The sequence below is a fragment of the Macaca thibetana genome, chromosome 16, assembly GCF_024542745.1.
Source record: "Macaca thibetana thibetana isolate TM-01 chromosome 16, ASM2454274v1, whole genome shotgun sequence".
NCBI classification, from domain to species: Eukaryota; Metazoa; Chordata; class Mammalia; order Primates; family Cercopithecidae; genus Macaca; species Macaca thibetana.
Genome location: NC_065593.1, coordinates 57,228,311 through 57,246,059, shown reverse-complemented (window position 1 = coordinate 57,246,059; position 17,749 = coordinate 57,228,311). Strand labels below are relative to the sequence as shown.

The window sequence follows — 17,749 nt, the reverse complement described above, 5'->3', positions numbered from 1 at the left end:
GATCAGAAGCGTTCCGAGGGGTTTTTAGGCGTTTTCGAACCTGTCCCGCTGAGGGTCACCGAGCAGCCGGTGCAGGGGCGGAAGCAGTGACGGCTGCTGACCGGCGCCTTCCGCGCTTGTCTCCAGGCCGTGGCAACCACCGCGCAGCGCACGCAGTGGGGTTTGTAGCTGTTTTTGCCGAAATGGGCTCCCGTGGATGCTGCTCTGGGGCTGGCTCTTCTGTGCGTGACACCGTGGCAGGAGGCTTCCGAGCGTTCAATGGGTCGTTCATCCCCGGTGGTGGCTGCGTTGTATTCTAAGGACACCTGCGTCCAGGGGAATTCACCTATATAGGGGAGGCTACTGTTGCTTCTGCTTTTTTATTATTGCAGACAATAGAGATGTGTGTGTGATCTTAAGTACGTGCGCTTTTGTTTCACTAGAAAGGATAGAAGGCCGGGAAAGGATAGAAGGCCAGGCGCGGTGGCTCACGCCTGTTATCCCAGCATCTTGGGAGGGGAGGCCTCGGCGGGTGGATCACCTGAGGTCAGGAGTTCGAGACCAGCCTGGCCAACATGGTGAAACCCCCTCTCTACTAAAAATACAAAAATTAGCCAGGTGTGGCAGTGCACGCCTGTAATCCCAGCACTTCGGGAGGCCGAGGCAGGTGGATTACCTGAGGTCAGCAGTTCAAAACCATCGTGACCAACATGGCAAAACTCGGTCTGTACTAAAAATACAAAATTATCCGGGCGTGATGGTGCATACCTATAATGCCAGCTACTCGGGAGGCTGAGGCAGGAGCATCGTTTCAACCCGGGAGGAAGAGACTGCAGTGAGCCGAGATTGTGCCCCTGCACTCCAGCCTGGGTGAGAGAGAGACTCTGTCTAAAAAATAAATTAATTAATTTAAAAGAAGATAGAAATACATGAGCTTCATTGGTCAGAGTATGCACATTTTCTTAATGGAGACGAATTAAAAGTTCATTAATAATGTTCCTTTGCTTTTTTAAGGAATGTAGTAAGAAAACAAAAACTGATGACCAAGAGAATGTGTCAGCCGATGCACCGAGTCCAGCCCAGGAAAATGGAGAGGCAAGTAGATTTTTCAGTTTTATATCAACCCAGAGTAAAATGCTGCTGCTGTTTTTCTCTTTGGGGGCTCACAGCACCATGCACATCACTGCTTTAGAGAAGACTGAAGTACGGCCGGGCGTAGTGGCTCACGCCTGTAATCCCAGCACTTTGGGAGGCCGAAGTGGGTGGATCACTTGAGGTTAGGAGTTTGAGACCAGCCTGGCCAACATGGTGAAACCTTATCTCTGCTAAAAATACAAAAATTATCCAGGTATGGTGGTGCACATCTGTAATCTCAGCTACTCAGGAGGCCGAGGCAGGAGAATCGCTTGACCCTGGGAGACAGAGTTTGCAGTGAGCTGAGACTGCACCATTGTACTCGAGCCTGGGCAACAGAGGGAGACTCTGTCCCCAAAAAAAAGACTGAAATAGGCTGAGCATGGTGGCTCACGCCTGTAATCCCAGAACTTTGGGAAGCTGAGACAGGCGGATCATCAGGTCAGGAGATTGAGACCATCCTGGCTAACACAGTGAAACCTCATCTCTACTAAAAATACAAAAAATTAGCCAGGCGTGGTGATTGGCACTTGTAGTCCCAGCTACTCGGGAGGCTGAGGCAGAAGAATGGCGTGAACCTGGGCGGTGGAGCTTGCAGTGAGCCGAGATCGTGCCACTGCATTCCAGCCCAGGTGACAGAGCGAGACTCCGTCTCCAAGACTGAAATAAACTTGAAGGGGCTAATAAAGACATGTGTGAGACAGTCCATCGGTGGCACAAGGCCTGTCTTCTCAGAACACACCCATGCCAAAACACAATGCATTGGGAACAAAGAAAACGTGGTGTAATATTGGATTTCTTCTTTGAATTTTTTTTTCCCCTTTTGAGACAGGGTCTCACTGTCACCCAGGCTGGAGTGCAGTGGCTCCCTGTATGGCTCACTGCAGCCTTGACCTCCGAGGCTCAAGTGATTCTCCTGCCTCAGCCTCCCTAGTAGCTGGGACTGCTGGTATGCACCACCGTGCCCAGCTAATTTATTTTTTATTTTAATTTTTTTGTAGAGATGGAGTTCCATTATGTTGCCCAGGCTGGTCTTGAACTCCTGGGCTCAAATGATCCTCCTGCCTCAGCCTCCCAAATTGCTGGGATTATAGGCATGAGCTACTATACTCAGTCCCAGCTGAATATTTTTTAATAGTAAGCTCCATTCTATAAAATGAGTATTGAGATAGGTAATTTATAAAATAACTCAAATTTCATGATTCTATAGTTAATTTTTTTTAATGGTTTCCTTTTTTTTTCTTTCTTTTTTTTTTGAGACAGAGTCTGCCTCCTGTTGCCCAGGCTGGATTGCAGCGGTGCGATCTTGGTTCACTGCAACCTCCGCCTCCCAGGTTAAAGAGATTTTCCTGCCTTAGCCTCCCAAGTAGCTGGGATTCCAGGCGTGCACCACCACGCCCAGCTAATTTTTTGTATTTAGTAGAGACGGGGTGAAACCATGTTGGTCAGGCTGTTCTCAAACTCCTGACCTCAGGTGATCCACGTGCCTCGGCCTCCCAAAGTGCTGGGATTAGAGGCATGAGCCACTGCACCTGGCCTCTTTTCTAATTCAGTTCTTGTTTTTAAATTATCCTTAGCTAGTAGCGATGGTTTCTGTTTATTGGATACATACCCTGAGCCTGGCTCTCAAGAATGTGATTTTATGGCCAGGCATGTTGGCTCACATCTGTAATCCCAACACTTTGGGAGGCCGAGACGGGTGGATCACCTGAGGTCGGGAGTTCAAGATCAGCCTGACCAACATGGATAAACCCCATCTCTACTAAAAGTACAAAATTAGCTGGGCGTAGTGTGCATGCCTGTAATTCCAGCTACTCAGGAGCCTGAGGCAAGAGAATCCCTTGAACCCAGGAGGCGGAGTTTGCGGTGAGCGGAGATCACACCACTGCACTCCAGCCTGGGTGACAGAGTGAGACTCCGTCTCAAAAAAAAGAATGTCATTTTACATACAGTCTCATTTCATGCTCAGAAGAAGCATTACCTGTAAGCCTGGCCATTATCCCTGTTTTACTGAGTGAAAGATGTTGGGAGAGGTTGAGGTCATTCTACCCTTAGAAAGTACTGGTACCAATTTATAAATGGAGAGTTGGCAATATGGCAGAAGCATATTTTTTCCTTAAGTTTAATAGTCCTGATACGTTTAATCTGAGAGGTTTTCTGGTTGCCCTGTGTGCTGTGGGGACTGTGGGGCTTAGGGAGCAACAGGGCCTGAGACAAGCACTCAAAGAGCTGGCCACAGGCAGAAGAGAGGTAGGGTGCATTGGAGTCCTGGAGGCAGCTGGGGCCAGTGCGCTTAAATGGCCGGCCCCAGGGGCCTCCGTCGCCTGCCCTCTGGTTGTGACATCTTGGACAGATATCTAAGCCCTGTGAGTCTCATTTCCTTATCAGAGGCCTGGGGAGTAGGGTTACTTCCCTCCCAGGACTGTGGTGAGGATGAGATAACGTGTGTACACAGCCTAAGTGGGCGCTCTTCCAGGTCAGTGATAGACACAGGGTGAGAGGAGTTGGGTTAGGGTTAGTGGAGTGGACCCTGAAGAGTGGTCAGAATTCAGGGTGGGAGTCTAGGGAAGGGCACTGGCACCAGGCAAGAGGAGGGTGTGGACAGACATGCTCTAGGGAGAGACAGTGGCTCCCCTTGGCCAGGTCAGTGACAGTGCAGAGCTGTGGAGACTGTGAGGGGATGACTCAGGTGTTTGTTTTAGGGCAGGTGATGGAGGTAACCGACTTAAGCTGGCTAGAGTAGGGGGAAGAATTGCCGGGAGCCACTTGGGTGGTAGCTTTGAGAGCCTAGGCAGAGGTGGTGGGCCTGGGCAAGTCTGCCAGAGTGGTAAAGACAGAACAGAGGACATAGTGCAGGGAAGAGAGTGCAGTTTTAGCTCCACAGACACTGGGCCTTCTACAGTGTGTGAGTCTGGGGTTTGGTGAGGAGAGCACTCTGGTGGAAGTGCAGGTGGCAGGGCTGCCCTGGGCAGAGTGAGGCCGGCAGGCCTGATAAAAGGGAACAGGGCTTCTGCAGAATGCAGGAGTGTGGAAGGCAGCAGGAATAAGAAGAAAGAATCTGACAAATGAGGAGGGAATAAGACCTGGACCATGAAACCTTATGGAAGGACTGAGTTATACACAACGTGTCTGGTGGCAAGGCAGGGAGGAGGCACTGCTGGGTGAGGGGTGCAGTTTGGTCATGGGCACCTCGATCTGGATGGGCTGTGGAGGCAGAATTCATGCAGCTGTGGGCACCAGACGTTTGGAGTGGAGCAGTAGCTTCAACCCACTTGGAACTTCTTAGAAGCACAAACTCTTGAGCCCCATGTGGACCTCCTGAGTGCCCATCTGCCCTGAGTGCCCATCTGCCCTGAGTGCCCATCTGCCCTGAGTGCCCATCTGCAGCAGAACAAGATCCCAGGGGGAGTGGGCTGCACAGAGACATGGGGTCGTGCATAGACAGGAGGCAGAGGTGACACCTGAGCTGCCGTTCACAGCACACTATGGAAGGAGGGGGACATCCACAGCTGCCTCCTGTCAGATCATGTTTTAAAGAAAAACAGGCCGGGCGCGGTGGCTCAAGCCTGTAATCCCAGCACTTTGGGAGGCCGAGACGGGCGGATCACGAGGTCAGGAGATCGAGACCATCCTGGCTAACACGGTGAAACCCCGTCTCTACTAAAAAATACAAAAAACTAGCCGGGCGCGGTGGCGGGCGCCTGTAGTCCCAGCTACTCGGGAGGCTGAGGCAGGAGAATGGCGTGAACCCGGGAGGCGGAGCTTGCAGTGAGCTGAGATCCGGCCACTGCACTCCAGCCTGGGCGGCAGAGCGAGACTCCGTCTCAAAAAAAAAAAAAAAAGAAAAACAAATGCATGGACTACCTGAGGAGCTTCTGTAATTTATTGACATTACTCCTGTAAGCGTCAGAGTATTCATGTGTTCATCCACCAGTTATTTATTGAGCATTATCTGTGTGCAGTACCTCTTGGAGGTGCTGGGGAACAGGAGAACAGTGTTCGAGCTTTCATGGGCTTACATTTTAGCGAGGAGGGACAGACTCCTGCCAGCAGTCAGCAACATGAGTACAGATGGGTCGGGAGGGAAGAGACGAGTGAGGGAGTGGCGCTGTTTTAGCAGGTGTTGGACATCCTCTCTGCTGAAGGCCACCCAGGGTGAGCCTGGGACTCTTAGAGGTCGCTTCATGCAGAGGGATGGTGAGAGCAGCAAGGGCCAGTGGGGCGGGACGTGTGGAGACCAAGAGGGCTGTGATGGGACCCAGGCAGACAGGGGCCACTGGCTTTGCTCAGGCCCTCTGTGTGAGGGGCAGCTGTCTGAGCAGAGCAGAGGTGTAGTTTATGTTTTAGCAGATGTTGGGGGACACAAGGGCCAATCAGGAAGGAGAGGCTGGAAGGGATCAAAGAGTGACTCTACATCCAGGTCAGGATGAGCATCTTGTTACATGTCCAAGTGCAAACCCAGAGCCAGCACTGAGTTGTAAAGTTCTGAGCCTTGAGGGAGAGGCCAGGGCTGTGGGTGGCCTCAGGGAGCTGTGGGATGGTAAGCTTAGGGAGCACAGAGCTAGAGGAGCAGTCAGAGGGCTGGATCACAGGCACCAAAGAGGAAGGGGTCTAGGAGGAGGGAAGGGCCAGTGGGGTCAGCTTCCAGAACACAGGGGTCATTTACTTCCTACCACATGATGGTGCTAGGGCTGGGTTCCACCTTTGTCATCTGCATGGTTCCCTAGTGTCATCGTGGGCTGGGCCCTGTGTCCTGTGTCCCTCTACCACCTTGAGCTGCTCAGTGGCAGAGACTGTCCTGCTTCTAACCCCTTGAGCACCAGGCCTGGACCCTGGTATTGTCTCCGGTGTTTACTGTGAATTCGTATATGGGTATTACCCTCCCTAAAAAAGCACATTAAAGAGTATTTGTTGAATAAGCATGCTGAAACGTTACCTTCCTTTCATAGAAGGGAGAATTCCACAAGCTGGCTGATGCCAGGATATTTTTGAGTGACTGCCTGGCATGTGACAGCTGCGTGACTGCAGAGGAAGGAGTCCAGCTTTCCCAGCAAAATGCCAAGGACTTCTTCCGCGTTCTGAACCTTAACAAGGTAAGGCATTCAGGGCATTTGCTGATGCTGGGGAGCCGGCCTGGAGGTCGAGGGGAGTCCTGGCTTCCTGTACAGAAGCCTCTGCTGGGACAGCCGATGCACATCTCAGCCTTTTCCCGGTGTTGCTAACATCCCGCTTTGACCTTGTTCCAATCCTCTCCATCAAGAGCAAAATCCCTGCACAATTTCATGCTCCCTTAATGATGCTCAGGCAGTAGTGGGGGGCTGGCACCACCCTTCAGGCTCCTGTGGCTTAAGCAGGGCCTCTGCCTGGTGAGGTCTGGTAACACGGGTGTTGGTGATCATGCGGGCAGCACAGAGCCGGAGCTCCTGCTGTTCTGCCTCTGCTGCACGTTTTCGGACACGAGAGTTATGTTCTAATAGACCGATCAGCTTGGGGCAAGGCAGAGACACTCCAAGGAAGTAAAAATTCCCAAAGCTCCTTCCTTCAGCTCGTCCCTGCAGACCTCCTATACAGAACTAGAGGTGCCACTTGTCTTTCCGTGGGATAGGTTGTATTAGTCCGTTCTCACATTGCTGCAAAGAACTACCTGACACTGGGTAATTTATAAAGCAGAGAGGTTTAATTGACTCACAGTTCCACAGGCTCTACAGGAGACATGGCTGGGGAGGCCTCAGGAAACGATCATGGCAGAAGGGCGAAGGGGAAGCAAGCATGTCTTCATGTGGCAGCAGGAGCGAGCAACTGAAGGGGGAGGTACTCCACCCTTGTAAGCAACCAGATCTTGTGAGGACTCACTATCACGAGAAGAGCAAGTGGGAGATCTGCCCCCATGACCCAGTCACCTCCCGCCAGGCCCAGCCTTCAGTTTCACATCAGATTTGGGTGGGGACACAGGGCCAAACCATATCACAGGTGAAAGAGAAAGAGACAAAGGCAGATGAGGTTGAAAAGCACTTCTTGGTTTCCATGCTGTCACCTCCAAAGGAAGCATTGGCATCTTACCCCGCCCAGGGTGTAGGAGCCCATTCACAGTAGGTAGTGTGCTAGAGCAAGGTAGGGGCCTCAAGAAACGCTGACTGGCTTAAGTGTGGTGGCATAGGGGACAGCCAAGGAGCCTTCTCACGTTTGCCATTTACCCCCATGGCATCTTCTGGACAAGTCATCCAGCATCGATTAGATCACAGTATTTTTCTTTTTGAGACAGGGTCTCACCCAGGCTGGAGGGCAGTGGTGCAGTTTTGGCTCAGTGGGAAGACTCAGGTGATCCTCCCACCTCCGGAGGCTCCCTGTAGCCTCCAGAGCAGCTGGGACCACAGATGCGTGCTATCACACCTGCCTAATTTTTGTATTATTTGTAGAGATGGGGTTTTGCCATGTTGCCTAGACTGGTCCTGAACTCCTGTGCTCAAGCAATCCTCCTGCCTCAGCCTCCCAAAGTGCTGGGATTACAGGCGTCGACCACCATGCATGACCTAGATCACACATGCAGATAGAGACACATGTCCTTTGTGTTGCCCGCATTCGTCGTGTCTGGGTGCACGCTGACTTACGTGCAGTTGCACGGGAGCTCCATTAGCAAGCAGCAGGCTGCCTGGTTAGGATGGTCTGAACCAGGAGATGCCACCCCCATCAGCCAGGTTCGCCATGCATACCCGTCCCCACCTGCTCACCCTTGGCCTTTCAGGGAACAGAATGGCTTCAGCCATTTTGTTATGTCGTACAGACTTAGTGGATGCAGCTTTGCAGACTACTAGAGACTTAATTCTGTGGTATCAACGGTTTTTGCAAAAACACTCTTGAAAGTGTCTGTGTCACTTTATACTTCCCTAAGTGATATGGGCAAACAGCTGTGTGCAGCCATCCTGGTCACATTCAATATCAAATTCAGTTTTTTCCAACCTGATGCATAGAAAATTGTATCTCATTTGCATTTTCCTGCTTATTTAGAGAAGTTGGTTGCCGCAGATTATGTTTATTGACAGTTTATATTTTATCTTATGCTGCTTGTCCAGTCTACAACTTATATTTTAGTACAGTGTGAGATGTGGATACATTCTTTCTCTGTTTTTTTCTTTTTTGAGATGGAGTCTCACTGTCTTCCAGGCTGGGGTGCAGTGGTGTGATCTCAGCTTACTGCAACCTCTCCTTCCTGGATTCAAGCAATTCTCCTACCTCAGCCTCTCAAGTAGCTGGGATTAAAGGCATGTGCCACCATGCCCAGCTAATTTTTGTATTTTTAATAGAGACAGGGTTTCATCATGTTGGCCAGGCTGGTCTCAAACTCCTGACCTCAAGTGATCTGCTCGCCCTGGCCTCCCAAAGTTCTGGGATTACAGGCGTGAGCCACCATGCCCAGCCAGATACATTCTTTTCTATTCGAAAAAGTCAAATTGTTCCAGCATCTTCTCTTCTTCCCCCGTTGACCTGAAATATCCTGTCTCTCTCATATATTGATAGATGTGCGTCCATTTCTTTTTTTTTGGCCTTCACCATGTTGGCCAGGCTGGTCTTGAATTGCTGGCCTCAAGTGATCCACCTGCCTTGGCCTCCCAAAGTGCTGGTATTACAGGTATGAGCCACTGTACCTGGCCTTCTTTTTTTTTTTTCTCCCTTTACTTCCACCCCACCCTCCTGCTGCGTGTCTATTTCTTTATTCTTTTTTGAGATGGAGTCTCGCTCTGTCGCCCAGGCTTGAGCGCAGTGGTGCGATCTTGGCTGACTGCAACCTCTGCCTCCTGGGTTCAAGCAGTTCTCTTGCCTCAGGCCCCTGAGTAGCTGGGATTACAGGTGCACACCACCATGTCTGGCTAGTTTTTGTATTTTTAGTAGAGATGGGGTTTCTCCCTGTTGGCCAGGCTGGTCTCGAGCTCCTGACCTCAGGCCATCCACTGGCCTCAGCCTGCCAAAGTGCTGGGATTACAGGCATGAGCCACCACACCCGGACCTTGACTCTTTTTATCTGAATCTGTCTTCTGTTGCACTGCCAATGTCTAGTTTTGGTTTAAGGATATTGATAGCCTTGTGGTTTTATGCTAGTTTATGCAGTATTTTTTTAGAACAGTTTGTAGGTGAGGCTTACTCACAAAGTGTCTTGGGCCTTGTTACTTTTGTTTTGTTTTGTTTTGTTTTTTTGAGTTGGAGTCTCGCTCTGTTGCCCAGGCTGGAGTGCAGTGGAGCGATCTCAGCTCACTGCAACCTCCGTTTCACTGCAACCTCCACCTCCTGGGTTCAAGCAATTCTTCTGCCTCAGCCTCCCACAGTTCTGGGATTACAGCTGTGAGCCACTATGCCCAGCCGGGCTGATGACTTTTAAGAGGCATCTCTGCATACCATTTTAGTGTGTGTGTGTTTTTATTATTATTTAGTAATTTCAGTTATTCATTGGCCAATGTTGTAATTTGTATTTTCCCTTTAAAATTATTTATTTTTTCCAGATATGCACATTTACTGATACAACATTGTTCCTGAAATTGACAAAGTCTCTTAGATCTGTGGTCATGTCTCTTTTAGGACAGAGTATCGGCCAGGCCAGGTGGCTCACGCCTGTAATCCCAGCAGTTTGGGAGGCCGAGGCAGGCGGATCACAAGGTCAGGAGTTCGAGACCAGGCTGCCCAATATGGCAAAACCCCATCTCTACTAAAAATACAAAAAATTAGCTGGGCATGGTGGCGGGTCCCTATAATCCCAGCTACTTGGGAGGCTGAGGCAGGAGAACCACTTGAACCTGGGAGGTGGAGGTTGCAGTGAGCTGAGATTGATGGTACCACTGCACTCTAGCCTGGGCAATAAGAGTGAAACTCTGGGCCGGGCGCGGTGGCTCAAGCCTGTAATCCCAGCACTTTGGGAGGCCGAGACGGGCGGATCATGAGGTCAGGAGATCGAGACCATCCTGGCTAACACGGTGAAACCCCTCTCTACTAAAAAATACAAAAAAGTAGCCAGGTGAGGTGGCGGGCGCCTGTAGTCCCAGCTACTCGGGAGGCTGAGGCAGGAGAATGGCGCAAACCCGGGAGGCGGAGCTTGCAGTGAGCTGAGATCCGGCCACTGCACTCCAGCCTGGGCGGCAGAGCAAGACTCCGTCTCAAAAAAAAAAAAAAAAAAAAAAAAAAGTGAAACTCTGTCTCAAAAAACAAACAACAACGAAAAAGAAACAGAGTATTACTCTGTCCCCCAGGCTAGAGCACAGTGGCTGTGGCTGTTGCTAAGTGTGATTATAGGCTCTGCAGTCTCGAACTCCTACCCTCAAGCGATCCTCCTGCGTTAGCCTCCTGTATAGCTGGAACCATAGGCATACACCACCGAAGCCAGCTCATGTTTCATTTTGTAAATCCTGACTTCTAAAAAAATATTTACCAGAAGCCCAGACCTCACCATAATCCTGATTTTTTTCTTCTTTTTCCTTAATTATGTTTGCCAGTGTTTGTCTATTTTATTAGTCTTTGCATAGACCATCCATTACGTTGTTCTGAATTTCTCATTAAGATGTATAACTTTTACTCCTTGTGTAATCAGCAGATACCTGACATTCTCTATTTCTTCTTCCAGAAATGTGATACCTCAAAGCACAAAGTGCTGGTAGTGTCTGTGTGTCCTCAGTCTTTGCCTTATTTTGCTGCTAAATTCAACCTCAGTGTAACTGATGCTTCCAGAAGACTCTGTGGTTTCCTCAAAAGTCTTGGTGAGTCGTCTTTTGATAAATTGGAAATGCACAACTCGAGTTTATAAGTGCTCTTTTTAATCTCTAAAGTTCGTTTTTCAAGGACGCAGGGTATATAAGCAACTTCCAAAAGAGTCTCTTGGAACGTAAAAAGACCTTGTCCCGTGTGTCATGAAAACCCAGCCTCTGATCGATGGTAGACGAGTGTCACTTTTCTCCTTTGCTGTGCACAGACGGGTGTTTTGTTACACAATGGGAGCTGACCCCTCTGGGACCAAACAGTGACCGCCTCTGACAACACGGACAGGGACACTGGGAGATTCCCACACTGGCCCAGCAACCTCCAAGTCACCCCTTACCCCCAGAGAGTGTGTATTTGATAAACAGTCACTTCTGAAATGATTAGTGTCTGGTTTCCCAAGAAGCTGTCTGAAGAGCAGACCAGAAAGGGAATGGGCTTGTGTCCTTTACGTGAGGAATGAATGAAAGGTAGAAATTTAGGCCGGGCGCAGTGGCTCAAGCCTGTAATCCCAGCACTTTGGGAGGCCGAGATGGGCAGATCACGCGGTCAGGAGATCGAGACCATCCTGGCTAACACGGGTGAAACCCCGTCTCTACTAAAAAAAATACAAAAAACTAGCCGGGCAAGGTGGCGGGCGCCTGTAGTCCCAGCTACACGGGAGGCTGAGGCAGGAGAATGGCGTAAACCTGGGAGGCAGAGTTTGCAGTGAGCTGAGATCCGGCCACTGCACTCCAGCCCGGGTGACAGAGCGAGACTCTGTCCCAAAAAAAAAGAAAAAAAAAAAAAAAGAATATAATCAAAGAACTCCACATCAGCGCTGGAATAACACTGCCTGAAATGTTGACGGATGATGCTTCTGCGTCTTCTGCTTTGGTCAAACTGGAACTGCCTCCCTCCATTTGCTTATAGAGGGGCTTTTGCAGCCTTGAGCATCCTCATAGCGTGATGGTCGATGTGCAAGTTCAGAAAAGGAAGACTGAGTGAGTTTCTAAATAAGTTTGTTGTTGTTGTTGTTTGTTTGTTTTTTGAGATGGAGTCTCACTCTTGTGCCCCAGGCTGGAGTGCAATGGTGCAGTCTCCGCTCACTGCAACCTCCGCCTCCCGGGTTCAAGAGATTCTCCTGCCTCAGCCCCCTGAGTAGCTGGGATTACAGGTGCCTGCTACCACACCCAGCTAATCTTTGTATTTTTAGTAGAGGTGATGTTTCACCATGTTGGCCAGGATGGTCTTAATCTCTTGACCTCGTGATCCACCCACCTTGGCTTCCCAAAGTGCTGGGATTATAGGCATGAGCCGCCGCACCTAGCCAAAAGGTTTATTATTATACAGTGGCTTTTAAAAATTGTAAATATTGGTCAGGTTTGGTGGCTCATGCCTGTAATCCCAGCACTTTGGAAGGCCAAGACCAGAAGATTACTTGAGGCCAGGAGCTCGAGACCAACCTGGACAACATAGCAAGATCCCATCTCTGCTAAATAAGAACATAGATGTAGATATATTGGGAATTACTGGTGAAATAAAATGATATTTGGAATAAGGATCATCAGGACAGGCTTGAAGTCTGAGCAGCAGCCTGGGGGTCCTGATGCTCCCTGTTCCCTAGGTGCCTGGGCTCTAACAGGGCCTGGTCATCTAGCACATGATGTGCTGCCGCCAAAACCCGGCTATAGCAACAGGTGCACACACGTTAGGTTGCTCCTTCATGCTTGTCATCGTAAAGCCTCAGGTTAGGTTAGTTTTACTGAAGATCAAAGTTGCCAAATGCTGTATTTTCTCATGATGAAATATTTTATTTGGGGATAGATTGTTAAAATTATATAATGGAATATTATATAGCAATAAAATGTATCCACAGTAAAATTGATTTCTTATTGTAATATTTTAAAATTTATAATATTTCTTTTTTTTTTTTTTTGAGACGGAGTCTCGCTCTGTCGCCCAGGCGGGAGTGCAGTGGTGCCATTTCGGCTCACTGCAAGCTCCACCTCCCAGGTTCACGCCATTCTCCTGCCCCACCACCACACCCGGCTAATTTTTTTTGTTTTTGTTTTTGGTAGAGATGGGGTTTCACCATGTTAGCCACGATGGTCTTGATCTCCTGACCTCGTGATCAACCCATCTCGGCCTCCCAAAGTGCTGGGAATATAGGCATGAGCCACCGCACCCAGCCCAAAGTTTATAATATTTCTTTTTTTTTCTTTTTTTTTTTTTTTTTTTTTTGGAGACAGAGTCTCACTCCATCACCCAGGCTGGAGTGCGGTGGCGCGATCTCAGCTCACTGCAAGCTCCGCTTCCCAGGTTCACGCCATTCTTCTGCCTCAGCCTCCCGAATAGCTGGGACTACAGGTGCCCCCCACCACGCCTGGCTAATTTTTTGTATTTTTAGTAGAGATGGGGTTTCACCATGTTAGCTAGGATGGTCTCGATCTCCTGACCTCATGATCCATCCACCTTGGCCTCCCAAAGTGCTGGGATTACAAGCATGAGCAACTGCGCCTGGCCTAATATTTCTTATAACTAGTTGCATTTTCTCTCAGCTTTGTTACCTGGGAAGGGGAAGAAACAAAAAATTTAAAATTAAAAAAATCAGGCTGGGCCGGGCGCGGTGGCTCAAGCCTGTAATCCCAGCACTTTGGGAGGCCGAGGCGGGTGGATCACGAGGTCAGGAGATCGAGACTATCCTGGCTAACATGGTGAAACCCCGTCTCTACTAAAAATACAAAAAACTAGCCGGGCGTGGTGGTGGGCGCCTGTAGTCTCAGCTACTTGGGAGGCTGAGGCGGGAGAATGGCGTGAACCCGGGAGGCGGAGCTTGCAGTGAGCCGAGATCACGCCACTGCACTCCAGCCTGGGAGACACAGCGAGACTCCGTCTCAAAAAAAAAAAAAAAAAAAAAAAAAAAAAAAAAATCAGGCTGGGCACGGTGGCCCACGCCTGTAATCCCAGCACTTTGGGAGGCCAAGGCAGGCGGATCACGAGGTCAGAGATCGAGATCATCCTGCTAACACGGTGAAACGCTGTCTCTTTTTTTTTTTTTTTTTTTTTTTGAGACGGAGTCTCACTCTGTTGCCCAGGCTGGAGTGCAGTGGCCGGATTTCAGCTCACTGCAAGCTCCGCCTCCCGGGTTTACGCCATTCTCCTGCCTCAGCCTCCTGAGTAGCTGGGACTACAGGCGCCCGCCACCGAGCCCGGCTAGTTTTTTGGGGTTTTTTTTGTATTTTTAGTAGAGACGGGGTTTCACCGTGTTAGCCAGGATGGTCTCGATCTCCTGACCTCGTGATCCGCCCGTCTCGGCCTCCCAAAGTGCTGGGATTACAGGCTTGAGCCACCACGCCTGGCCAGAACGCTGTCTCTACTAAAAATACAAAAAAATTAGCCGGGCGTGGTGGCAGGCGCCTGTAGTCCCAGCTACTCAGGAGGCTGAGGCAGGAGAATGGTGTGAACCTGGGAGGCGGAGCTTGCAGTGAGCCGAGATCACGCCACTGCACTCCAGCCTGGGCAACAGAGTGAGACTGTCTCAAAAAAAAAAAAAAAAAAAAGTATAAAAATTTAAACCATTATAAAAGTATGCCCAGCCATTCTGTACTTTTTTTTTTTTTTTTTTTTTTTTTTGAGACGGAGTCTTGCTGTGTCGCCCAGGCTGGAGTGCAGTGGCCGGATCTCAGCTCACTGCAAGCTCCGCCTCCCGGGTTTTTACGCCATTCTCCTGCCTCAGCCTCCCGAGTAGCTGGGACTACAGGCGCCCACCACCTCGCCCGGCTAGTTTTTTGTATTTTTTAGTAGAGACGGGGTTTCACCGTGTTAGCCAGGATGGTCTCGAACTCCTGACGTCGTGATCCGCCCGTCTCGGCCTCCCAAAGTGCTGGGATTACAGGCTTGAGCCACCGCGCCCGGCCATTCTGTACTTTTAAACACACCAAGAACCATCACAGACTGAAATTTAATTTGCCTGTGAATTGGAAGAGAGTCCTGTGGGTATGTTTTTTTGTTTTTTGTTTTTTTTTTTTTTTGAGACGGAATCTCGCTGTGTTGCCCAGGCTGGAGTGCAGTGGTGCGATCTCGGCTCACTGCAAGCTCCACCTCCCGGGTTCACGCCATTCTCCTGCCTCAGCCTCTGAGTAGCTGGGACTACAGGCGCCCGCCACCACGCCCGGGTAGTTTTTTGTATTTTTAGTAGAGACGGGGTTTCACCGTGTTAGCCAGGATGGTCTCGATCTCCTGACCTCGTGATCCACCCGCCTCGGCCTCCCAAAGTGCTGGGATTACAGGCTTGAGCCACCCCGCTTGGCCACTGTGGGTATGTTATAATATTCCATTAATTTATGTATGGAGTAAGGTGTTTTTTTTTGTTTTGTTTTGTTTTGTTTTTTTGTTTTTTTTTTTTTTTTTTTTTTTTTTTTTTTTTTTTTTTTTTTTTTTTTTTTTTTTTTTTTTTTTTTTTTTTGAGACGGAGTCTCACGCTGTTGCCCAGGCTGGAGTGCAGTGGCGCGATCTCGGCTCACTGCAAGCTCCGCCTCCCGGGTTCCCGCCATTCTCCTGCCTCAGCCTCCTGAGTAGCTGGGACTACAGGCGCCCGCCACCGCGCCCGGCTATTTTTTTTGTATTTTTAGTAGAGACGGGGTTTCACTGTGGTCTCGATCTCCTGACCTTGTGATCCGCGGCCTCGGCCTCCCAAAGTGCTGGGATTACAGGCTTGAGCCACCGCGCCCGGCTGTTTTTTTTTCTTGAGATGGAGTCTCGCTCTGTCGCCCAGGCTGGAGTGCTGTTGCTGGATCTCAGCTCACTGCAAGCTCCGCCTCCCGGGTTCACGCCATTCTCCTGCCTCAGCCTCCTGAGTAGCTGGGACTACAGGTGCCCGCCACCTCGCCTGGCTAGTTTTTTGTATTTTTTTAGTAGAAACGGGGTTTCACTGTGTTTGCCAGGATGGTCTCGATCTCCTGACCTTGTGATCCGCCCGTCTCGGCCTCCCAAAGTGCTGGGATTACAGGCTTGAGCCACTGCGCCCGGCCGGAGTAAGGTGTTTTAAAATGTAGATGTAGAGAGAGAAGAAGTACGAGAGAGAACATACATATTTCATTGTGAAAAATGATATACGCTCATTGTTTACAAAATAAAAGGTAAAGCACATAGTCTTGAACTTACGCCATTAGGAATAGAAAAGAACCAAGGCTGATTTTATTATCATAGGAGAGATGCCCGTAGAATCTATGCTTTAAGTTTGTTTCTTAAACGTGAGAAAGCAAAAGTGAGTAAGAATGAGGAAGTATTGGCTGGACGCAGCGGCTCATGCCTGTAATTCCAGCACTCTGGGAGGCCAAGGTGGGTAGATCACCTGAGCCCAGGAATTCAAGACCAGCCTGGCCAACATGGTGAAACTTCATCTCTACTAAAAACTACAAAAGTTGGCCACAGGCATAATGGCCAGTGCCCGTCATCCTGGTTACTGGAGAGACTGAGGTGGGAGGATCACTTGAACCCGGGAGGCGGAGGTTGCCGTGAGCCGAGATCGTGCCACTGCACTGTAGCCTGGGTGACAGAACGAGACTCCGTCTCAAAAAAAAAAAAAGAGGAAGCCTAAAAGTAGATCTTTTCGTAGGTGCTTTAAGCTGAACATGCTCCTCTCTCCTGCAGGGGTGCACTATGTGTTTGATACGAGGATAGCTGCGGATTTTAGTATCCTGGAGAGCCAAAAAGAATTCGTGCGTCGCTATCGCCAGCACAGTGAGGAGGAGCGCACCCTGCCCATGCTGACCTCTGCCTGTCCTGGTGAGCCCCTGGAGGTGCCGACAGAGGTTTCACAAGGTTCTGCAGGCGCTGGATGAGGTTGGAGGCAGACAGACCCATCCCACCCAGCCTTGTAGACCGGAAGGGAAGAGCTTGGCCTGATTCACAGAGAATGTTTGATGTTTAGGGACAGCCAGTTTAGTTTTTCATCAGAGGTGCCACACTGGAAAGGCCAGTATGTTTGTTTATTTTAGTTTAGTCTAGTTTAGTTTAGTTTAGTTTACTTTACTTTAGTTTAGTTTGAGACAGAGTCTCACTCTGTCGCCCAGGCTGGAGTGCAGTGGCACGATCTCGGCTCACTGCAAGCTCCGCCTTCCAGGTTCAAGCGATTCTCCTGCCTGAGCCTGCCAAGTAGCTGGGACTACAGGTGCACGCCACTGCACCCAGCTAATTTTTGTATTATTAGCGGAGATGGGGTTTTGCCATGTCGGCCAGGCTGGTCTTGAACTCCTGAGCTCAAGTGATCTGCCTGCCTCAACCTCCCAAAGTGCTGGGATTACAGGCATGAGACATTGTGCCCAGCCTAGGCGGATCTCTTGAGCCCAGGAGTTTGAGGCCAGCCTGGGCAACTTGTCTCTATTTTTTTTTTTTTTGGAGACAGAATCTCAGTCTGTTGCCCAGGCTGGAGTGCAGTTGCGTGATCTCTGCTCACTGCAAGCTCCGCCTCCCAGGTTCACACCATCCTCCTGCCTCAGCCTCCCAAGTAGCTGGGATTACAGGCTAGCGCCACCACGCCTGGCTAATTTTTGTATTTTTAGTAGAGATGGGGTTTCGCCATGTTGCCGAAACCTGGTCTTGACAAGTGATCTGCCCGCCTTGGCCTCCCAAAGTGCTGGGATTATAGACATGAGCCACCACACCCATCCTCTAATTTTTTAAATAAATATTTTTTAAAAGGAAAAGAAAAATAGGCCAGGCATTACAGCCATAATCCCAACAATTTAGGAGGCTGATGTGGGAGGATTGCTTGAGCCCAGGAATGTGGAACCAGCCTTGTCAACAGAGTGAGACCTTGTTTCTGCAAAAAAACAAAAGAAAGCCGGGATGGTGGCATGTACCTGTAATCCTAGCTACTACAAATCCTAGCCTGAGGTGAGTAGATTGTTTGAGCCAA

The 17,749-nt window shown here is 49.7% G+C and overlaps 2 protein-coding genes across 2 annotated transcripts in view; one reads left to right on the top strand and one right to left on the bottom strand.

Annotated features, from left to right (window-relative positions):
* The window catches only part of OGFOD3 (2-oxoglutarate and iron dependent oxygenase domain containing 3), a 231,783-nt gene that overhangs the window by 67,417 nt on the left and 146,617 nt on the right, over positions 1 to 17,749 (bottom strand). The gene's annotated exons all lie outside the window — the stretch shown is intronic.
* NARF (nuclear prelamin A recognition factor) overlaps positions 1 to 17,749 on the top strand; it is a 32,001-nt gene that overhangs the window by 491 nt on the left and 13,761 nt on the right. Inside the window, exons 2-5 of the mRNA XM_050763763.1 lie at positions 994 to 1,074; positions 6,063 to 6,206; positions 10,718 to 10,850; positions 16,483 to 16,617. Coding sequence (XP_050619720.1) covers positions 994 to 1,074; positions 6,063 to 6,206; positions 10,718 to 10,850; positions 16,483 to 16,617 — 493 coding nt within the window. The remainder of the gene's footprint in view (positions 1 to 993; positions 1,075 to 6,062; positions 6,207 to 10,717; positions 10,851 to 16,482; positions 16,618 to 17,749) is intronic.